The sequence below is a fragment of the Tyto alba genome, unplaced genomic scaffold, assembly GCF_018691265.1.
Source record: "Tyto alba isolate M040663 unplaced genomic scaffold, T.alba_DEE_v4.0 Super-Scaffold_1, whole genome shotgun sequence".
Taxonomy (NCBI): Eukaryota; Metazoa; Chordata; class Aves; order Strigiformes; family Tytonidae; genus Tyto; species Tyto alba.
Genome location: NW_024881261.1, coordinates 14,729,994 through 14,747,634, shown reverse-complemented (window position 1 = coordinate 14,747,634; position 17,641 = coordinate 14,729,994). Strand labels below are relative to the sequence as shown.

The 17,641-nt window shown below is 41.5% G+C and overlaps 2 protein-coding genes across 5 annotated transcripts; one reads left to right on the top strand and one right to left on the bottom strand.

The window, feature by feature from the left end:
- The first annotated feature begins 506 nt into the window (after nucleotides 1-506).
- On the top strand, nucleotides 507-13,171 carry TAF5 (TATA-box binding protein associated factor 5). Its single transcript, XM_032988613.2, has 11 exons — nucleotides 507-1,121; nucleotides 2,365-2,605; nucleotides 3,761-4,076; nucleotides 4,766-4,929; nucleotides 5,386-5,521; nucleotides 6,011-6,131; nucleotides 7,102-7,231; nucleotides 8,391-8,555; nucleotides 9,480-9,657; nucleotides 9,801-9,978; nucleotides 11,294-13,171. The coding sequence occupies exons 1-11, from the start codon at nucleotides 602-604 to the stop codon at nucleotides 11,509-11,511; spliced, it is 2,367 nt and encodes a 788-aa protein (XP_032844504.2). The 5' UTR covers nucleotides 507-601; the 3' UTR covers nucleotides 11,512-13,171.
- A 1,204-nt stretch (nucleotides 13,172-14,375) lies between these two features.
- On the bottom strand, nucleotides 14,376-17,573 carry ATP5MK (ATP synthase membrane subunit k). 4 transcript variants are annotated; one of them, XM_042790625.1, is made up of 5 exons: nucleotides 17,446-17,494; nucleotides 16,893-16,942; nucleotides 15,544-15,641; nucleotides 15,356-15,451; nucleotides 14,376-14,462 (listed from the first exon to the last, which is right to left on the bottom strand). In XM_042790625.1, exons 3-4 carry the CDS (start codon nucleotides 15,628-15,630, stop codon nucleotides 15,359-15,361), a joined length of 180 nt encoding a protein of 59 aa, XP_042646559.1. In that variant the 5' UTR covers nucleotides 15,631-15,641; nucleotides 16,893-16,942; nucleotides 17,446-17,494; the 3' UTR covers nucleotides 14,376-14,462; nucleotides 15,356-15,358. The 4 variants fall into 4 exon arrangements, with proteins under 4 accessions (XP_042646559.1, XP_042646548.1, XP_042646577.1 ...); XM_042790614.1 differs by lacking the exon at nucleotides 16,893-16,942 and having other exon boundaries at nucleotides 17,446-17,573; XM_042790643.1 differs by lacking the exon at nucleotides 16,893-16,942 and having other exon boundaries at nucleotides 14,376-14,459; nucleotides 17,446-17,573.
- Nucleotides 17,574-17,641: the final 68 nt, after the last annotated feature.

The window sequence follows — 17,641 nt, the reverse complement described above, 5'->3', positions numbered from 1 at the left end:
CGTCGCTCCTTCTGCTAAGAACTGACTCGATAATAAAGCACAGGCAAACGTTTAGTTTATCACGAGAGCTCGGCGATCAGAAGACGCTTTAATTCAAAAATGGTTTTAATTCTGTAGTATCAACGAATTTGTATTTGACAAGCACGAACGAAAAAAGCATTATTAGGAATACCTGGAAAACCAAGTGACCCTGCCGTTACTAAATTTAATTCAGCGCGAGGCGCGTAAAGGCACGCAATCCCACAGCCATCCTTGGTCTACTCCAGGAAGGGCGCGCCGGTAACGTCTTATTAACACCAAATGAATCAATTTCTGAACAAAGATTTTTGCATACGCCCACAAGCACTGCTGAGCACCGTGATTCATACCCCCACAGTCACTACCCAAAATTACATTTATTTAGCGCCAGGACGCCCACAGCGCAGCAGCCGCCCCAAAACCGCTCTCGCTGCCGTAAAGCGCTACTGGCAGCATCGCAAAACGAAGCCGCGAGTGCCTAGGTGGGCCGCGGCTGCAGTACCCGTCCTCTGCCCTGACTGTCGCAAGAGCGGCCGCGCCTGGCGGCGGTCGCCCGCTGCCGGTGAATGGAGGGTGGCGCAAGATGGCGGCTATACCTGAGGAGCCGGCGGAGGTGGTGGCGGTGAAGCCAGACCCTGAGGCGGGGACGCCGCCGCAGCCTCCTGCTGCTCCTCCAGTCGCCGCCGCCGCCGCTCCCGCTGCTCCCCCGGCCGCGGCGGCGGAGGGGGAGGCAGTGGGGAGCGGAGGGGAAGCGGTGCCCCCTAAGCCCGCGGCGCCGGGCCCGGCCGCCTCCCCGGCGGCGCTGGACCGGCAGACTCTCGTGGCCGTGTTGCAGTTCCTGCGGCGCAGCAACCTCCGCGAGTCCGAGGAGATCCTGCGCCGCGAAGCCCGCCTGCTCGGCGATGACCTCGGTGCTGCTGCCCTCAGCCCCGCCGGCGCCGGGCTTTTGGGAGCCTCGGGCGGCGATGCGGACTCCAGCGGCGGCGAGGCTCTGCTCAGCCGGGTCACCGCTGCTGCCGCCATCGCGATAGGAGGCAGCGTTGCCACTGTCGCGTCTTCCAGCCCCGGGGTGGTGGCGGTCGCCGCCGTACCGCCGGGAAAAGGTGGGACCCGCAAGGGGACTGCGAGGTCGCTGCCCCCTCCCCGCGACACCCCTGGGGACTGGGGGGGTCCTTGTGCCTCTCACAGCCACGGGGGCACAAGGGTTGGTGTCAGGTCGTGCCTCCGTTGGGGTGGCCCTCCCTGGGACGGGAGGTGACAGGCTACCCCGGCCTTCTGGGGGACCCCTGGGTGTGTCATTCCCCCCTACAACTTGGGAAGAGATCGCGATCTCCTGGGGGTGCCCCCCTACCCAGAGCAAGGGACCAAGAATAGGGTATCTGTCGTATTTGCAAGAAGCACTGCCAAAGCGAGAGGTGCTTCCCCTTGTCTTTGTGCCCTGTCTGGACTGACAGCATAGCTGGAAGGTTTCCTTTGTAGTCAGAGGGGATGGTCCAAGATGTGGCTGCAGGGATGAGAACAGAAGCCTGATGTACCTGGCTGTACTTTGAAGAATGAGCCATAGGATACTTGTAGAAGAGGCCTTATATATTTCTGGATCAACTTGCTGGGTGCTTGAGATGTCCTTTTGATAATTTCATTCGAAGTATTTTTAATCAAGGTGTTCTGTGGGGCAGCTTTACAGAATAATACGAAATTTCAGGAACTGATATGTCTGAGATCCAGTGAATGTATAGCATAAAGTCAGCTTGTTCTGCTACCACATGATAACGGTTGTTTTTATATAGGAGACAAAACAAATTGTTTAATAACTGCTATGGTAACAGAACTCTCGGAATGTTAGCACGCAACAAAAAGTCACTGCCTTGTAATGGTTGTGTAGAGGTCTTGGTGAATTGTTCACTTGATGAACTTAATTTGCTTGTTTACTGGAAGCAGAATAATTATAGTGGGTATATCGTACAGGTTTATAAAGATTCTACTCCTCATCTAAGAGTTTCTAGCCTTAGCAGTAAAAATAACATTTTGGTGATGTTAGCGTCTTCTTCCTCTACACTTATCTTAGCTGAACTAGTCACTGTGTTAAATACCTTATGGGCAACTGTTGGCGGGGACAGCACAAAAAATGGCAGAAGATTCTAGGAGAATTGACTCATGGACTATAATGTGTTACCATCCTCTCACTTGTATTGTTTAAACTTGGTACTGAACAAGCACAAGACTCAGTGTCATGTTTTGCTCACAGCACCTCACCTTACCAGTGGAGTAGTTAGCCACTGTATATTTACTAGCTCTTTCTAGCTGCCTTACAAGCTCTTCTCTTGTTATATGCTAATGCTTTTGCAGTTGGAGGAGGCGTTGTTGTGGAAGATCAGCCAGATGTGAGTGCAGTATTGTCTGCCTACAATCAACAGGGGGACCCAACGCTGTACGAGGAATACTACAGTGGATTAAAACACTTCATTGAGTGTTCTCTGGACTGCCATCGAGCGGAATTGTCTCAGCTGTTTTATCCTCTCTTTGTGCACATGTACTTGGAATTGGTCTACAATCAACATGAGAGTGAAGCGAAGTCTTTTTTTGAAAGGTAATTTAATTTGTGCATTTGCATTAATTTGTGTTTGCTACTTTGATTAAATCCGTAAGCTGTAGTAGCATAGGTTTGTGTACGTATGTACATTTTACTTTTCTTCTAATGTCAGAGAGAGTTGGCATCTGACTAATGGTGCCTTGGCTTACAGCAGCTGTTTGTGAATCTTTTTCCAATCTCCCATGTTAGAAAGACGTGCTTTTGAGCTGTCCGTGAGCATATTTTGAACAATCTTTATGGTGAGCTGATGGGTCCTTGCTCTGAAAGTATCAGCAAAGAGATGCTGCTTCTTTAGGGAAAGATTGTGGGGCCTTTTTTTAGCACTGGAAAATCACACTGAGATGCCAAAGTAATGTATGCCATAAGCATTTGCTAGTGTCATAGCATGTATATTGAAATTCTTCAAATGAGATTAAAGGAATTAACTTATAGCTAATCTGTAATTTTCTGTGCTTTTACTATGTTTCACTTCTTTATCACTTGAGCAAAAAATTCATTTAAATTTGTTTTCTGGATTCAGACCAATTATGAAATATTTCAATCCAAAAGGATAACTTTGTCTCCCTGCAATATGGTCAGTGAAAATGATTCTGCATATAGTTAAAATGTTCCCTGCAACAACTATTTTGTAACATGGTTTGACATGTTCTTTGTAACATGGAAAACTCTAGATGTATGTTAGCTATTAGATAATGCAAGTAGAGAGTGAGAAACATATACTGGGAAATGTGCACATTCATATAATGAATCAGATATAAATACATCCAAGTAGTCTTGCATAATAAAAAAATGCCCTGTACTTCATGATACCACAAATCAGGATTTCATTTCTGTAAGTAAACATGTTAGTGTAACTATTTACTTCAGGTGAGAACCCTTTGGGTGAATGAAATTCTGTGAGGTTCCATTTGTGTGTTCTGTTCATCTTGTTTTTTTTCACTGTTGAATGCTCTTACTGTATGTAGTAAGTTACTGGTGTATCTTCGCTAGAAATAAATTTATTTCAGCAGAAAAATAATCCCATATGTGGTCAGTAGCTTCCAAAATGTCCTTACATAATTGTTTCATGTTAAAGTAATGTAAATAAGCGTGCACTTAGGAGATAATGTTTTTGTCATTAATCTTTTATCATATTTTAAATTGTTTCAATAGATTTCACGGGGATCAGGAGTGCTATTACCAGGATGACCTGCGTGTATTATCTAGCTTAACCAAAAAAGAACATATGAAGGGTAACGAGACCATGCTGGATTTCCGAACGAGCAAGTTTGTGCTGCGTATTTCCCGTGACTCTTACCAACTCTTGAAGAGGCATCTTCAGGAAAAGCAGAACAATCAGATCTGGAACATTGTTCAGGAACATCTTTACATTGATATCTTTGATGGAATGCCTCGCAGTAAACAACAGATAGATGCCATGGTTGGAAGCTTGGCTGGGGAGGCAAAACGAGAGGCTAATAAAGCAAAGGTAAGAGGCAAAGATTGTTGCATTTTTATAATTGAACAACAATTCTCCCTAGTTTTTCAGGGAGGTACTTTAGTATAGACTGACAATTGTCACTTGAGATCTTAAAAGACAGCACGAACAGAACAAAGGAAGAGAACTGCACGAATAGTTGTGGGCCGGAGTACAGAGATCAAAATGTGTCACTGTGGTAGAAAAAACTGTTGAACCCCTTTGAGAAATAACCTTGTATTCAGCCCATTGAACTAAACGTAAACTAACTCGTTAGTTACTCTGGTTTTAAAATGGATACCTGGCTATTTGGCTTCCTCTTTTGTACAACAGATGTCATTCTTGTTTACTGCCAGTTGTTACTGCAAGGGCTGTTTGTATAGATCTTGACGGTGTAGTATGACAGTACTATACAGATAAATAACGTAAGCTGTAGAGATTCTGCTTTAAGGAAGTGCCAAGAGATGGTGCAAGAACTTGAAAAGAGCTGTCCAGATCAGTTGCTGGGTAAAACAGCAGGGCATGTACTACATTTGTTATGGGCTAATCAGTAATGTATGCAGTAGTATTAGTCGTAGGAGTTTTGAAGGGGCAGTTTTATTGCTTGGACTATTATGTTGAAAAATTTCCATTAAAAACATGAGTTTTCAGTAAGAACAGCAATTACTGTTTTGTTTCATGTGTGTTTTATTGGCTTGCAGGTTTTCTTTGGCTTATTGAAAGAACCAGAGTTCGATGTGCCTTTGGATGATGAAGATGAAGAAGGAGAAAATGAGGAAGGAAAGCCAAAGAAGAAAAAACCTAAAAAAGATAGTGTAGGGTCAAAAAGTAAAAAACAAGACCCTAATGCTCCTCCCCAAAACAGGTACCAGGGGAACAATGTGTAGAGAAGTCTTGTTAAATCCAGTCTTGTCATGCCAAATCTGCATCGCTATTCACATGACATTTTTAGCATTTTGGCTGTACACAGCTTTAGCCATAAGACTAAACATGAGGTAATGGAAAGCTTAGCATATAACCTTCTGTCTTTGCCCTTCAAGACAATCTAGATTTCCCTTGATAAAATATTACTCAGTTACCCACTGATTTTTTCAGGTCATACTCAGTTATTTAGCTCGTTCCACTGTCTGTCTGAAATTCTTAAAGCTACTGGCTCTTTTTCTCATCAGTTAATCTTCTACATGGTCTTTATTTTTTTTCTAAGTCTTGTTTTGTATTTGAATATTGAGGTGTAGGGCTGCATGCAAAGGTTTTGCTTTTTTTGTTTAGATTAACAATAGGGAAGGTGCTTTTAGTTCGTAAAAATGTGTGCTGCTTGTAGAATTCCTCTGCCTGAACTGAAAGACTCTGACAAGCTGGATAAAGTAATGAATATGAAGGAAGCTGCAAGGCGTGTGCGTCTTGGACCGGAGTGTCTGCCCTCCATCTGTTTCTACACATTTCTTAATGCTTACCAGGTTGGTAAAAGAAGAGTTTGGGTAATATGGAAAATCACTCTTAATAAAGAAAGAAGACTTAACAGTGTTGGCGAAGGTTATTGGAGTATTTGGTATAAAAGTTGGAAAGTTTATGTTCCAAAATGTTCAAAATTCTCTTTAAAGACTTCTTAAAACTATATAATTTCCACGTTCTTTGATTTTGCTCTGATTTTGCCATAATGCTTTCTTTCACTTTTCCTGTGGGACCCTAACTTTTCTACAGAACGCAGTAGACATTTTGCACCAAAAGACTCAAAACCAGTATTGCTTTGTTCACTATTGACCGTGCTTCATTCATATAGCTTTATTTTTAACGATGCAGGTATTTATGTGTGTTTATGTCTATCCTAGAATAATTCCTTCTTATTCTTGTATATAAGTAAAATTAATTTTCTTATTAGTACTTAGGATTTTGTAATATTTGAAATGCATCATGAAAGACATAAACAATGGATATTTTGTGTGTAGGGTCTGACTGCAGTGGACATTACAGATGATTCTAGCATGATTGTAGGAGGCTTTGCTGACTCTACTGTCAGAGTGTGGTCTGTAACTCCGAAAAAGCTACGTAGTGTGAAAACAGCAGCAGGTAATTAAGACAATAACACTTAATATGAGCATGCATTACTTGTGACAGCTGTGTTTCACATGAACGGAGAAAGATGTCAGGCAGGAGAGCTGTCTTCAGCAGTTAGATGCTTTCACTGAAGAAACGATATGTGCACAGATGTATGATCACATCTTACATACTACCATCAGAAATATTTTTAAAAGAATGAGAGATCTGGTTGTATACATCTGCTGTGAGGTGGCCAGTGCATGGAGCACGGAACTAGCCATCTTGCTGCTCAACTGGATGATAACTACAGGGTGTAGTAGGCAGTTGGGTTTAAGTCATCTAGGGAAGACACTGGAGGTGCCCTGGGGGAAATTATAGGAGGGAACTCTGAGAAGGTTGGAAGAGAATGTCCTGTAACTCAACACCTATGCAAAATCATGGAAACCAGGCTTCTTTAATTCTGCTGTTTATGTAACAGTGTGTTGTGGTTGAAGCTAGATATGATGCAAACGTTTCTTAATCTTGATATGTAACTGTGATGTGGTCATGATGTTCAGCAAACAGTAGCCTACAGACTAGAAGTTATTTTAAGTTGTGCGTAGTGTGCAGCTGTCAAAACCTATCTGTAAAGTGTGTTGGTGGCATACTAACTTCCTGGGAAAAGGCGTGAAAATTTGGCATCTCTTTCAAGAAGGTGTTTTTGTGTTTGGAGGAAAAACAATATATGTATGAAAAATAACGTCAGGGTTCATTTATTTTAGCTCGGTGAAGACTTAAGAGAGAGTGATTATTTATGTAAAGCATTATTTTCACCTTTTACGATGGTAAAAAAAATACTTTAAATGCCACTGTGTATTTTGAACTTACAATTCCCAGCTACTTTGTCATGTTCACATCATACTTCCCTCTTTTAGAGAGAATATTATTTGTTTTCCTTTTCATGGCATTTATCTTGAACTTCTGATGGTTATTATGATACATGAACTTTGAAATATTGCAGACCTCAGTCTAATCGACAAGGAATCAGATGATGTCTTGGAGAGGATCATGGATGAGAAAACAGCAAGTGAGTTGAAGATTTTATATGGTCACAGTGGACCTGTCTATGGCACCAGCTTCAGTCCTGATAGGTAAAATAAGTTTACAAGTTAACTAGTTTGCTTGTCTTGAGTTTTAATTATATGCTACTGAATGCAAACCTGGTTTTAATGCAGCTTTTTCCAGAAGGTTAACGCAATTCTTGTTTATGCAGCTTATAAGAAACTGTGTGCGAGTGTAAGTGTATTATGCCCAGGGTGTTGGACACTGTCAGCTATTACTGAAATCATCTGGAGCTGAGGATGCCAGAACCCTTTTTGAGGTTCAGGAGTTAGATGGCAAAATAGACAATCTTTTTTGCAAACTGTAGTTTAAGCTGGGTTTTAACTAATGGAATTGTAGAGAAGAAAAATACTGTAGGATTGATTTCACTTACAGTATTGCAAAACATAAAACTAGACTGAGTAGCATATTACTGCACTTCAAGTTTCTCGTATTCTATTGAGACTTTATTTTCAAAATATATGGAGTAGTACCTTTAAAATAAGAGATTTAAAACCATTATGTAATTATGAGACTCTGGACAGTAGAAAGGAGGTTTCAGTGTCTAAAGTTTTGCTTTTGCATTTGTCTAGTCAGGAAACAACCATCCCAGAAACACAGCTGAGAAGTAAACTTTGTGTGGAACCTGAATATAGAGTCTATAATTACGAATTGAGAATGTGAACATGATATGAATTATTTTCAGGGAATCCTGAAATTTTGTTTAGAGTTATATTAAATTTTTTTTCAAGTAATATAGCATAGCAGTTTACTAATAATTTTTTCATATAACTGGAATTCCTGAGTAAAGACCAGCTCTGTGGGTGTTTTTTTTTTGTTGTTGGTTTGGTTTGGTTTATTTGTTTTGGGTTTTTTTTGTGGTTTGGTTGTTGTTTTTTTGTGTGTGTGTGTGTTTTGTTTATTTTTTTATCAGTATTGCTATAAATGTTATCAGAATTACACATTGACATCAAGTCTTTTTTTTTTTTTTTTTTTTTTTTTTTTCCATAATGTCCCAGGACTGGATTCTGCTTGAATTGGTTATTGTTGCTTACTCTGCCAAAATGTTGATTTATATGTGGAATGCTAAATAGGTGCCATTCAGTAGGCAGTTTTACTTACCATAGACATCTTGCAGTGTTTGTACAATGGTTGTACAGTCTGTGTATAAGTTTGATATGTAATATGCTATACTTTCTCCTGAGACAGGAACTATTTGTTGTCCTGTTCTGAGGATGGCACTGTCAGATTGTGGAGTCTCCAAACATTCACGTGTTTGGTGGGATATAAAGGACACAACTATCCAGTATGGGATACACAATTCTCTCCTTATGGTTATTACTTTGTGTCAGGCGGACACGACAGAGTGGCTCGGTAAGAAACTGGATGGGTTTTTTACTTGTCTGGGTCAGTTTGTGGTGGGTTAACCCTGAAAGTGATTAGCTGATATACTCTAGCCTGTCCTGTTACTGGAAATAAACTTTATTTCATGATGATTAAAATACTGAACAAATGTTTTAATACAGTTTTTTTTTCCTTTCCAACACACGTCAGATTATCTGAACACTAAAAAGATGGTGTCCTCGTATGTGACCATCTGATTAGAAGTATTCTTTTCCAGTTGTTTAACAGCTTGACAGAATATTCTTTATTTCTCCCTTCTGAAAAGTATACTTTTCCAAAATAGTTCCTGCTAATTCAATAAACTGACCAGTAAGAAACCACTGCGTAATTATTTCCTTTTATTCCTCGTTGTGCAACAGATCATACAATAATTTGATTTGAAAGGGACCTTTAAAGGTGATCTAGTCCAACTGCCTTGCAAGGAGCAGAGGCATCTTCAACTAGATCATGTTGCTCAGAGCCCTGTCCAACCTGACCTTGAATGTTGCCAGGGATGGGGCATCTACCACCTCTCTGGGCAACCAGTTCCAGTGTTTCACCACGCTCGTTGTAAAAAATTTCCTCTTCATATCTAGTCTAAATCTACCCTCTTTTAGTTTAAAACCATTGTCCTATCCTCCCTTTGTTTAAAACCCCTTGTCCTATCACAACAGACCCTGCAAAGAAGTTTGTCCCCATCTTTCTTACAAACCCGCTTTAAGTACTTGAAAGGTCACAATAAGGTCTCCCTGAAGCCTCCTCCAGGCTGAACAACCCCAAATCTCTCAGCCTGGCCTCAGGGGAGAGCTGTTCCATCCCTCCGATCATTTTCGTGGCCTTCTCTGGACCTGCTCCAACAGGTACAGATACTAAACTTCCTTTGAGTTCTTTTATTAACAGAGCTTTTATTTTCAGTCTGTGGGCAACGGATCACTACCAGCCTTTACGGATATTTGCTGGCCATCTTGCTGATGTGACATGTACACGATTTCATCCAAACTCCAACTATATTGCCACAGGCTCGGCAGACAGGACTATACGGCTCTGGGATGTTTTGAATGGGAATTGTGTAAGAATATTCACTGGACATAAGGTAAAGGCATATCACTCACTGTATGAAAGTGATTTTATTTCTGTAATGAGATTCTGAAGAGTAACATTCAGAACGAATATGACTTAACTGAATGTGACTAGACTTAATTAACTTGTTTGGTCCCCCCCAAATGTCTGTTTTAGGGACCAATTCATTCATTGGCATTTTCTCCTAATGGACGATTCCTGGCTACTGGAGCAACAGATGGAAGAGTTCTGCTGTGGGATATTGGACATGGCTTGATGGTCGGCGAACTGAAAGGGCACACTGACACTATCTATGCGCTTAGATTCAGTAGAGATGGGGAGATTTTAGCATCAGGTAAAATTCACTGGAAACAGTGAAGTGTCCTTTGTGTTCTGTAAGTCTGAAGAGGAATAATATAATTGGTTCCTTAAATTGAGGAAGACTGAATAGAACCACTGGTTTAGCGAAAGCAGCAACTTCAAACAGAACCAGGCAAATACTTCACTGGACTGTGCAGTATGATCCCTCATTCTTCCAGGGACTGAAGGAAAGGTGTTATGCAGTTAGAGAATAGTGAAGGTTGGGATCTGTGTACTGTGTTGGCAGTGGAATCTGAAGTTAGAAATAGCTGTAGGGCAGACAAGAAGTGGCTGGACTAGAGAGGTGCAGGATGTTGGAGTGAGGGTGGGGCATGCAGCAGGACTAAAGAGGGAGGAAGGGATAGAAAGGAAGATGAGTTATCCACACGCTTACTATTTCTTAGTAGGTTTTTGATATAGGAGTGTGTGTGTAATACTGGCAATCAGGTCTATGAACTGCAGAACTTGTGAAGCCTGCTTGTTTTTCCTGCCTATCCACATGGATGCTCTGGTGTCTAATACAGCAGAGCTCCTTTGCCAGTTTTCCCTTCATGGAGGCATGAAGTTTTGTCTCTCCACATTTAGTGAACTGTTTTCTGAAAATGCATAGGAATTTAATGAATATGAAACTTGTTCAGTTCTGTCAGCTGGTTAAAAATAGCCAACAAGTTCAAGTTACTGACAGAAGAAACGATGGATAGACATCATAATTACATCAGAGTAATTTCCTCATGAAAGCAGGCTAGGAATATTCTAGATTTATTTAGTAGTATGTTCCTAAATGCAGTGTAGTGAGAATCCTCAGTGAGCCACTACTGCAGGAGAGAAAACTAACAGACAGGGTACAGGTTTGATCCAGCCTGCTTGGTGGTTACTTCAATTTATCTACCAACACCAGTGAAAGCACAGGCCACTGGGCGTACTGAATTCTGCTATCTTCCCTGTATCAAACAAAGAAACTGTAATTCTGTGACTTTGAATTGTAAACATTTCCTGAAAGTGGCATCTAACCCACAGGATGGTCCTGCTTTTAGAGTGCTAGGTGATACAATCAAACCCAAGTGTTTTGAGAGAGTCATTTTCTTTGTGCTTCATCCCCAGGCCATCCAGGTTAGATTACAGGAAGGCTGAAATCCTGGCAACTTCCACATTCATTATGTTAGAGGCTTGTTTCCTTGCAGGATGAGGGCATAAGTCAGTTATGAGCAAACCTGCTTTTGAGCTTTAATTTCTGTTAACTTGCTCCCCAGTAACTTTTTTATACGCCTTTTTTAATAACAAAAGACTTTAAACTGTTGTTTTATTTTAAGGTTCAATGGATAACACAGTTCGTCTGTGGGATGCTGTGAAGGCATTTGAAGATTTAGAAACCGATGACTTCACTACAGCCACTGGACATATAAACTTGCCGGAAAACTCACAGGACTTGTTACTAGGTACATACATGACCAAATCAACCCCAGTTGTACACCTCCATTTTACACGCAGGAACTTGCTGCTGGCTGCAGGAGCCTACAGTTCACAATAAATCAGGAGGCTCCAAGACTGACTGTGCCAAGTCATTGCAATAGTGACCTCATGATGTGAGACAAGGAGGAATGTCTTGTAAGGTGGATCCCACTAGTCACAGGAAAAACAGAACTATGTAAACTAATGCAAGCAGTGTTTTTCAGTTCTGCTGTTTCATATTTATCCACAGTTTGAAAATGCTGGAGATTGACAAGACATCGTGGCTGTAAAAGAAGGAATTGTTCATGGTGCTTTTAATTTAAAAAAAAAAAAAAAACCTAGTATGAAAATGGCTGTCTCCTCTCGGAGATGGTATTGAGCTCTGCTGAAACTTGTGGAAAGTTATCAGCCTTAGTATGTGTTCTCAAATGACTTTTTTTTTTAAAGCACTTAAATTATGGTTAGCAAATGTTTCATCGATCTCAAACACAAGCAAAAACTGTTTAGTTTCACAAAAGAAGAATGTAGTTTAATTCACTATAACCTGGGCTGGACAACAGGTATGGTGAGAATATCACAGCAACAAACAGGGCATTGAAAGAGTAGGTCCTACAGGCAGAGGCTTGTGGGGAACTGCCACAAAGTTACGTATGTGGGTTTTATCCATCCAAGTACCAAGTCCTGAAAAGATTTCAAACTTCTGTGCTGTTCCAAGGTATTGGAAACACAGATCTTGTTAGTCTGTTCTCATAGGTAGCCAATGCTGTGTGAGAACCAACCAGAAGTGCAATGTGAACTTTATTTACTTTCGTACTTCATTGTATAGGAAAAAAAGAGGACTAAGGTGCAACTGAAATATCCATTATTTAAAAAGTGGACTTAAACCCTTTTATGTTGTATTAGATCTAAGAGAACCTAAAAAACCTTTCAGCATAAGGTTTAATATATCAAATGTAAAACTAGCCAATAAATTGAAACATTATTGCAGAGTAAAAGTGTATTACCAGTTTGCTTCTGAGAGGCCAGCTTGCCTGCTGAAATGACAATGTCCACCCACAAAAACATTGTACACTAGTAAGTCCTCCTGGACAACCAATAAAGCTCAGTGCTTTATTTCTAAGGAAGAATAAAACATGCAAAACACTGGGAAGTGTAACTTCTATCTGGGTCTTTGAACAGAAAACACCACAACCAAAAGACGGGCCCAGTTTGATATGGTTTTGGGGTTTTTGTCCCTTTTTTTTTTATCTTACAAGCTATATGTAGGGAAATCTGTTTTGTGTTCCTCATTACTTTCTAGTAAGGGCTTTGACACTTGAACAATCTGCTAGCTCTTTAGTGAAAATAAAATCAAGACTTGACATTTCTAAGGTAAAGTAAATGGATAACTACCTCCCCTCTCATCCCTTCTCTGCATCTAACTCTTGGAGTAAAGGTATATTACAGACATTATATATCAAAATAAAGGGTGGAAAATTCATTAGGAAGCTCACCTGGAAATTTTCTTTAAAGAAAAAGAGATTAAATTTTTATGGATTTTTTTTTTTTTGCATAATGGTACTTCAAGGAAATTTTCTAGCTCTCAATATGACCAGCTGGATTTAAGTACAATTATGGTGAATCAAACCTAACACAAAGCATGTACAGTTTTGACAGCTTAAAGAAAACACTGCCACATTCTGCCTTTGTATTTTGTACAGTTTTATACTTTTGATATTATAATAAATACTAAACCAACATAGTTTGTGTCTGTATGTTACACAAATGTAATTTCTTCCATTATGGCTGCAGTGGAAGCAAGAGCTGTGCTTGTAACTGTGAACACTCTGCTAAGAGAAAGTAATTCAGGAATAGTTGATGACTGGCCATTTCATGTAATTATCATTCAAAAGGTAGGTGAAGGGTTCTAGCTAATTAGATCTATTACACTGTTAGAGCAACCATTATTCATCTGGAAAGTTGGATACAGCAGAGGCCATGAGGTCCTAGCATGTACAAACAGCTTTAATACATGAACTGAAGTGAAAGCAGGAAGACAATTTCTCTTCCCCTTTTTTCCAGCAACAGTGCCTAGCTCCTGCTGCCTTCAGTTGGGGAAGTATGTTTGCATGCTTTAGCCTCAGAAGTCCCAGGTTCAACCCCTGATGCTGGCACCCTTCCAAGAAGCAGGATGCTATACAATCAATCATACATCAGCACTAATATTACAGCTAAGGAAGGTACTGAGTTTTAGTTGATATAGAAGGACACTGTGGAGGACAACAGACAAGTTTTAGTATTGGGCAGGGAGGGGGCTGCATATATCCAATTGTGGTAGGAACACCTAATTTACTAGGAGACTATGTCCAAGAAAAATAAGCACTGAACTAAAGCCACTGTTTATGAACATGCAGTTATGAGAGCTTAACATCAGCAAAGTAAGCCATTTCCTTTCTGGCAGTTACCTCTGCAAGGGAGGCCAGTAACAGGAAAAGCTCAAATACCATAATTTGATCAGTCTAGTTTAGGAGGTTTTCTATGCAAAACACAGACAACGGAGGCAGAGGTTGTAATCTGCATTGTATTAACAGTAGTGAAGTCACTTTTTCTATGTAAGCTGCTAGCTTGGAATGCAAAAAAATGGGAGCAACGAGGTAACTGCAAACCATGCAAGTGGCTTACTGTTATCCACTATGACAGAGAAGTGTAGAGATGCTTTGATCAGCTGTAAGATCTGGGCTGGTATTATCGTCATGCTGCTGAGGTCCTTCCTAGGTTACTACCAATGCTCAGGACACTTCAGGATGTTTTATAACAGCAGAAGAGTTTAGTTAAGATAGTAGAGACAGGAATCAGCTACTCCATCTCCATGACAAATAACTATTTTTGACAGAGGGGAAAAAAAAGCAAAATGCCACATTTATGCTTTTTTTTTGCACCATTTCATATTTCCCAAAAACCAAATAATTATTTATATTTTATTAGTCACAACAGGTCATGAGCTTGCATTATGTTGACACGGATTGGAGGTTCAAACACTCCAGCAACCTGCTGAGAGAAGAAAGATCAAACATAACAAGTCTTGCACAGTGTTACTACTAGTAACTAAGCATCCCCCTTCCCCAGGCCCAAACAATTTTAGTTAAAAGCAGGCAAATTTCAGCACACCCAGGAAGAAATGACTGATGTTCCTTTAACACACAACGATGCTCAAGATTATTGGTTTCTACCCCTTTTTGTAGACTATGAGGACAGCCCATAGGTTTTTTCAAAATGCCATTTCAGTGGAAATTCTGTATTTGAAAGTGACTACAATTTTGCAACACTTCATTGTTGCTATACAAGAACAAGTCCAATCACTTCTATATGGGTCTTGCATAATTGGATACAACTGCAACATACATTGTTCCATTGTATGATGCTCCTTTACTGTGTTCAAAGTAAGGTTTTAACAGACTGCATTAATCTCTGCTTGGAATTCTATAATACAGCTAAGAAGTAAGTCCACAAGTACTACTTTATTACTATTTCAATAACCTACAGGGCAACAGGTATCCCTATTTTACAGGAAAAGGTCAGATGAGAGGCACCTAATAATTGTAGGCAAAGCTCGATGCAACATCCTTCCATTCCTCCTTTCTTGCTTACTCTTCCTCCCTGCATGCTGTACCTAGTCCCACTTACTATGTCAGAACAGAAAGAATACTGGTACCCTGTATTTTCTGCATCCCCCTTTAACAACCTTCTTCATTCAGAATGCCCCCAAATAAGCTGATGCTATAGCTTAGTCAAGGTTTAAAATGATAAATACGAAGTTTGCATGCCTGTGTTTCTCTCTCTCTCTCTCTAATTACATTGTATTATTAGCAAATTGTGCTTTGGCACTCTTTCTTCCTGGGCTGGCATTGAAGTGTTTTGGTCCTGGAAGAACACCATCCACTTACCATTTACTTATCTGCCACAGCAGGAGTTTTCTTTTTAGGTCTAAGCTTGAAATACAAGATGAGCATTGCAACACTTGCATATGTTGCTATTACATACTGGAAAACATAAAAGTTAAGTTTAGTTTCAGTCTAAAACCCAGAGCACACCATTATACTAGACTACAAAAGTTTATATAAATAATACATACATTTCTCCTGCCTGTGATGGTGTAGGAATTGAAGTACTTCTGAAATCCAGTGAACTGGTGTTGAGATCCCGAGTCATGTCCAGCCATGGCTGCTTGTCCTAACAAGCAATGCAGGAGAGTTAATTCATTTCAACTCAGCTGGACAGGATCAACAGAAAAATCAAACTCATCTCTACACTAGATTTAGTAATTTCACTATCAGCTATTAAATCTGCTTTCAGGACATTCAACAGACAGTGGATATGCACAAGGGACAGGCACATTCAGAGCACTGTATCTTAAGGGACAAAAGAGGTGACACGAGCAGATAAGCAAATGAGGGGTTCTGAAGGGAAGAACATTTATGATTTTCAGAGTTCATTCAACCAAGTTTAAACATGGGGGGGGAGGGGGGAAGTCAGGATTGTAAAAGGAAAAATTCCTCAAAGTACCTATAGAGACCTGCCAGTCCTGCCTACACAACCATTCAACACTGGCAAATTTATACCAATTGTTCAGGAATTTGTAATACCTAATTAAGATAAATCTTCATCAGTTCAGCTAAGAAGCAGCTTCAATTACATACTCAAAAACTTAGTGACAAGATTCAGACTAGAACGCTACTTTCTTTTGTGATTCAAAATGCTTCAACTTTTACACCATATTTGAATGCAAGTGTTATTAACAAGAACTGCCCTGCTCCCAGTTGCACATTTCTATTGCATCTTACTTGCCCACCCTAGTATTCACGGATCTAGATAAAAATACTTTTTTTTTTTTCCCATTATTTTTCAGCTAGATCAGTTATTTGAGCCAGCTACAAAGCCTCAAAAGTACTTTCCCAGGAACAACAAAAACACTAAGTACAGGAGGGCACACTTCTATGTTTTGTCTGTGTGTGGGCCAGAGTTTCAGATCTACTGTAAGAAGTTCATTAACACAAAAGCTACATGGCTACAGTAGCATAATTGCAGATTCACTGAATGGTTGAGGTTGGCACTCTGGAGATTGCATACTCCAACCCCAACTTGCACAAAGCAGGTTGCTCAGGAACACATCCATTCAGGTTTTTAATATCTTCAGAGATTAAGACTCCACACTGTTCTGGGGAACCTGTTCCAATGTTTGATCACCCCTACAGCAAAAGAGTTTTCTTTTTAATGGTTAGAGGTATATGTTTCTTATGCTTAAGAGGGTTTTATGTTTAGGATAAACACTGGTTGTTTATCTTGTAACTCATCCCAAAAAGAAGCACACAACACCATACAGTTACCTACCAAATCAGGCAGCTGCTGTGGCCACCAGTACCCCAGAAGAGTGATACAAGAAACTACTACAGCAGGTGCTACATTCATAAACATAGCTCTTACGCAAATCCAATCCAGTGCTGTATCTCTGGTATATAATCAGGTAAGTGTGACTGTACCCGAATTGACCATGTAATAGATAAAAATCTTAACAGAACAAACTCCCATAACATTTGCCGTGAATGACTTGGAAAGCCAAGCTCATCTTATGCCTGACTGATGCAAAAGCCTGGAGAAGGGTCACTGCGACCTTCCAAGGACGGCCCAGAGCCCAGACATCACAACACAAGTTTCCTTTTTCGAAAAAGCCCGGAGCCCCTGCCAGACGCGGCCCAACCCGCCAGCTGCCCTGACACCGGCCGCCACCAGCTACCGCGCTCGCCCCAGCCCCAGCCCCAGCCCCAGCCCCAGCCCGCCGGCGCAGACAGCCGCGACCCCGGCGCTCCCTAGCCTCAGGCCGGGAGAAGGGACACAGCGACGAAGGGACACAGGGCTGAAGGTCGCGGGCACCCCGAGCGACAGCCGCTCTCCCGCCCGGCGGCGCAGCCCTGCGGGGGGGGGTGCGGCGGGGGCCGTGGCTCCCCGACCCTGCAGGCCCCAGGGGTGCCCCAGGTACCTCCGCCGCCGAGGCCGCCGCCGCCGCGTTCTGCCCTTCGCCAGCGCCCTCCCACAAAATGGCAGCAGCCGCGCACCGCGCGCAGCCACGACGGGCAGCGCGGATTGGCTGCACGGCCCTGGTGGGAGGCGGGTTCTCCCCGCGCCTCTCCCCCCTGGTTGGGCCGGGAAGCGCCTCGTCGCTTCCGCTTGCCCTT

Excerpts from the sequence above, each read along its gene's own strand:
- TAF5 (XM_032988613.2), top strand. The coding sequence starts at position 602 with ATGGCGGCTATACCTGAGGAGCCGGCGGAGGTGGTGGCGGTGAAGCCA. Across the intron at positions 2,606-3,760 it reads GCGAAGTCTTTTTTTGAAAG|ATTTCACGGGGATCAGGAGT; the intron begins GTAATTTAATTT and ends TTGTTTCAATAG. Across the intron at positions 8,556-9,479 it reads GGACACGACAGAGTGGCTCG|TCTGTGGGCAACGGATCACT; the intron begins GTAAGAAACTGG and ends TTTTATTTTCAG.
- ATP5MK (XM_042790614.1), bottom strand. The coding sequence starts at position 15,630 with ATGGCTGGACATGACTCGGGATCTCAACACCAGTTCACTGGATTTCAG. Across the intron at positions 15,452-15,543 it reads CCATCACAGGCAGGAGAAAT|TATGTAATAGCAACATATGC; the intron begins GTATGTATTATT and ends TATGTTTTCCAG.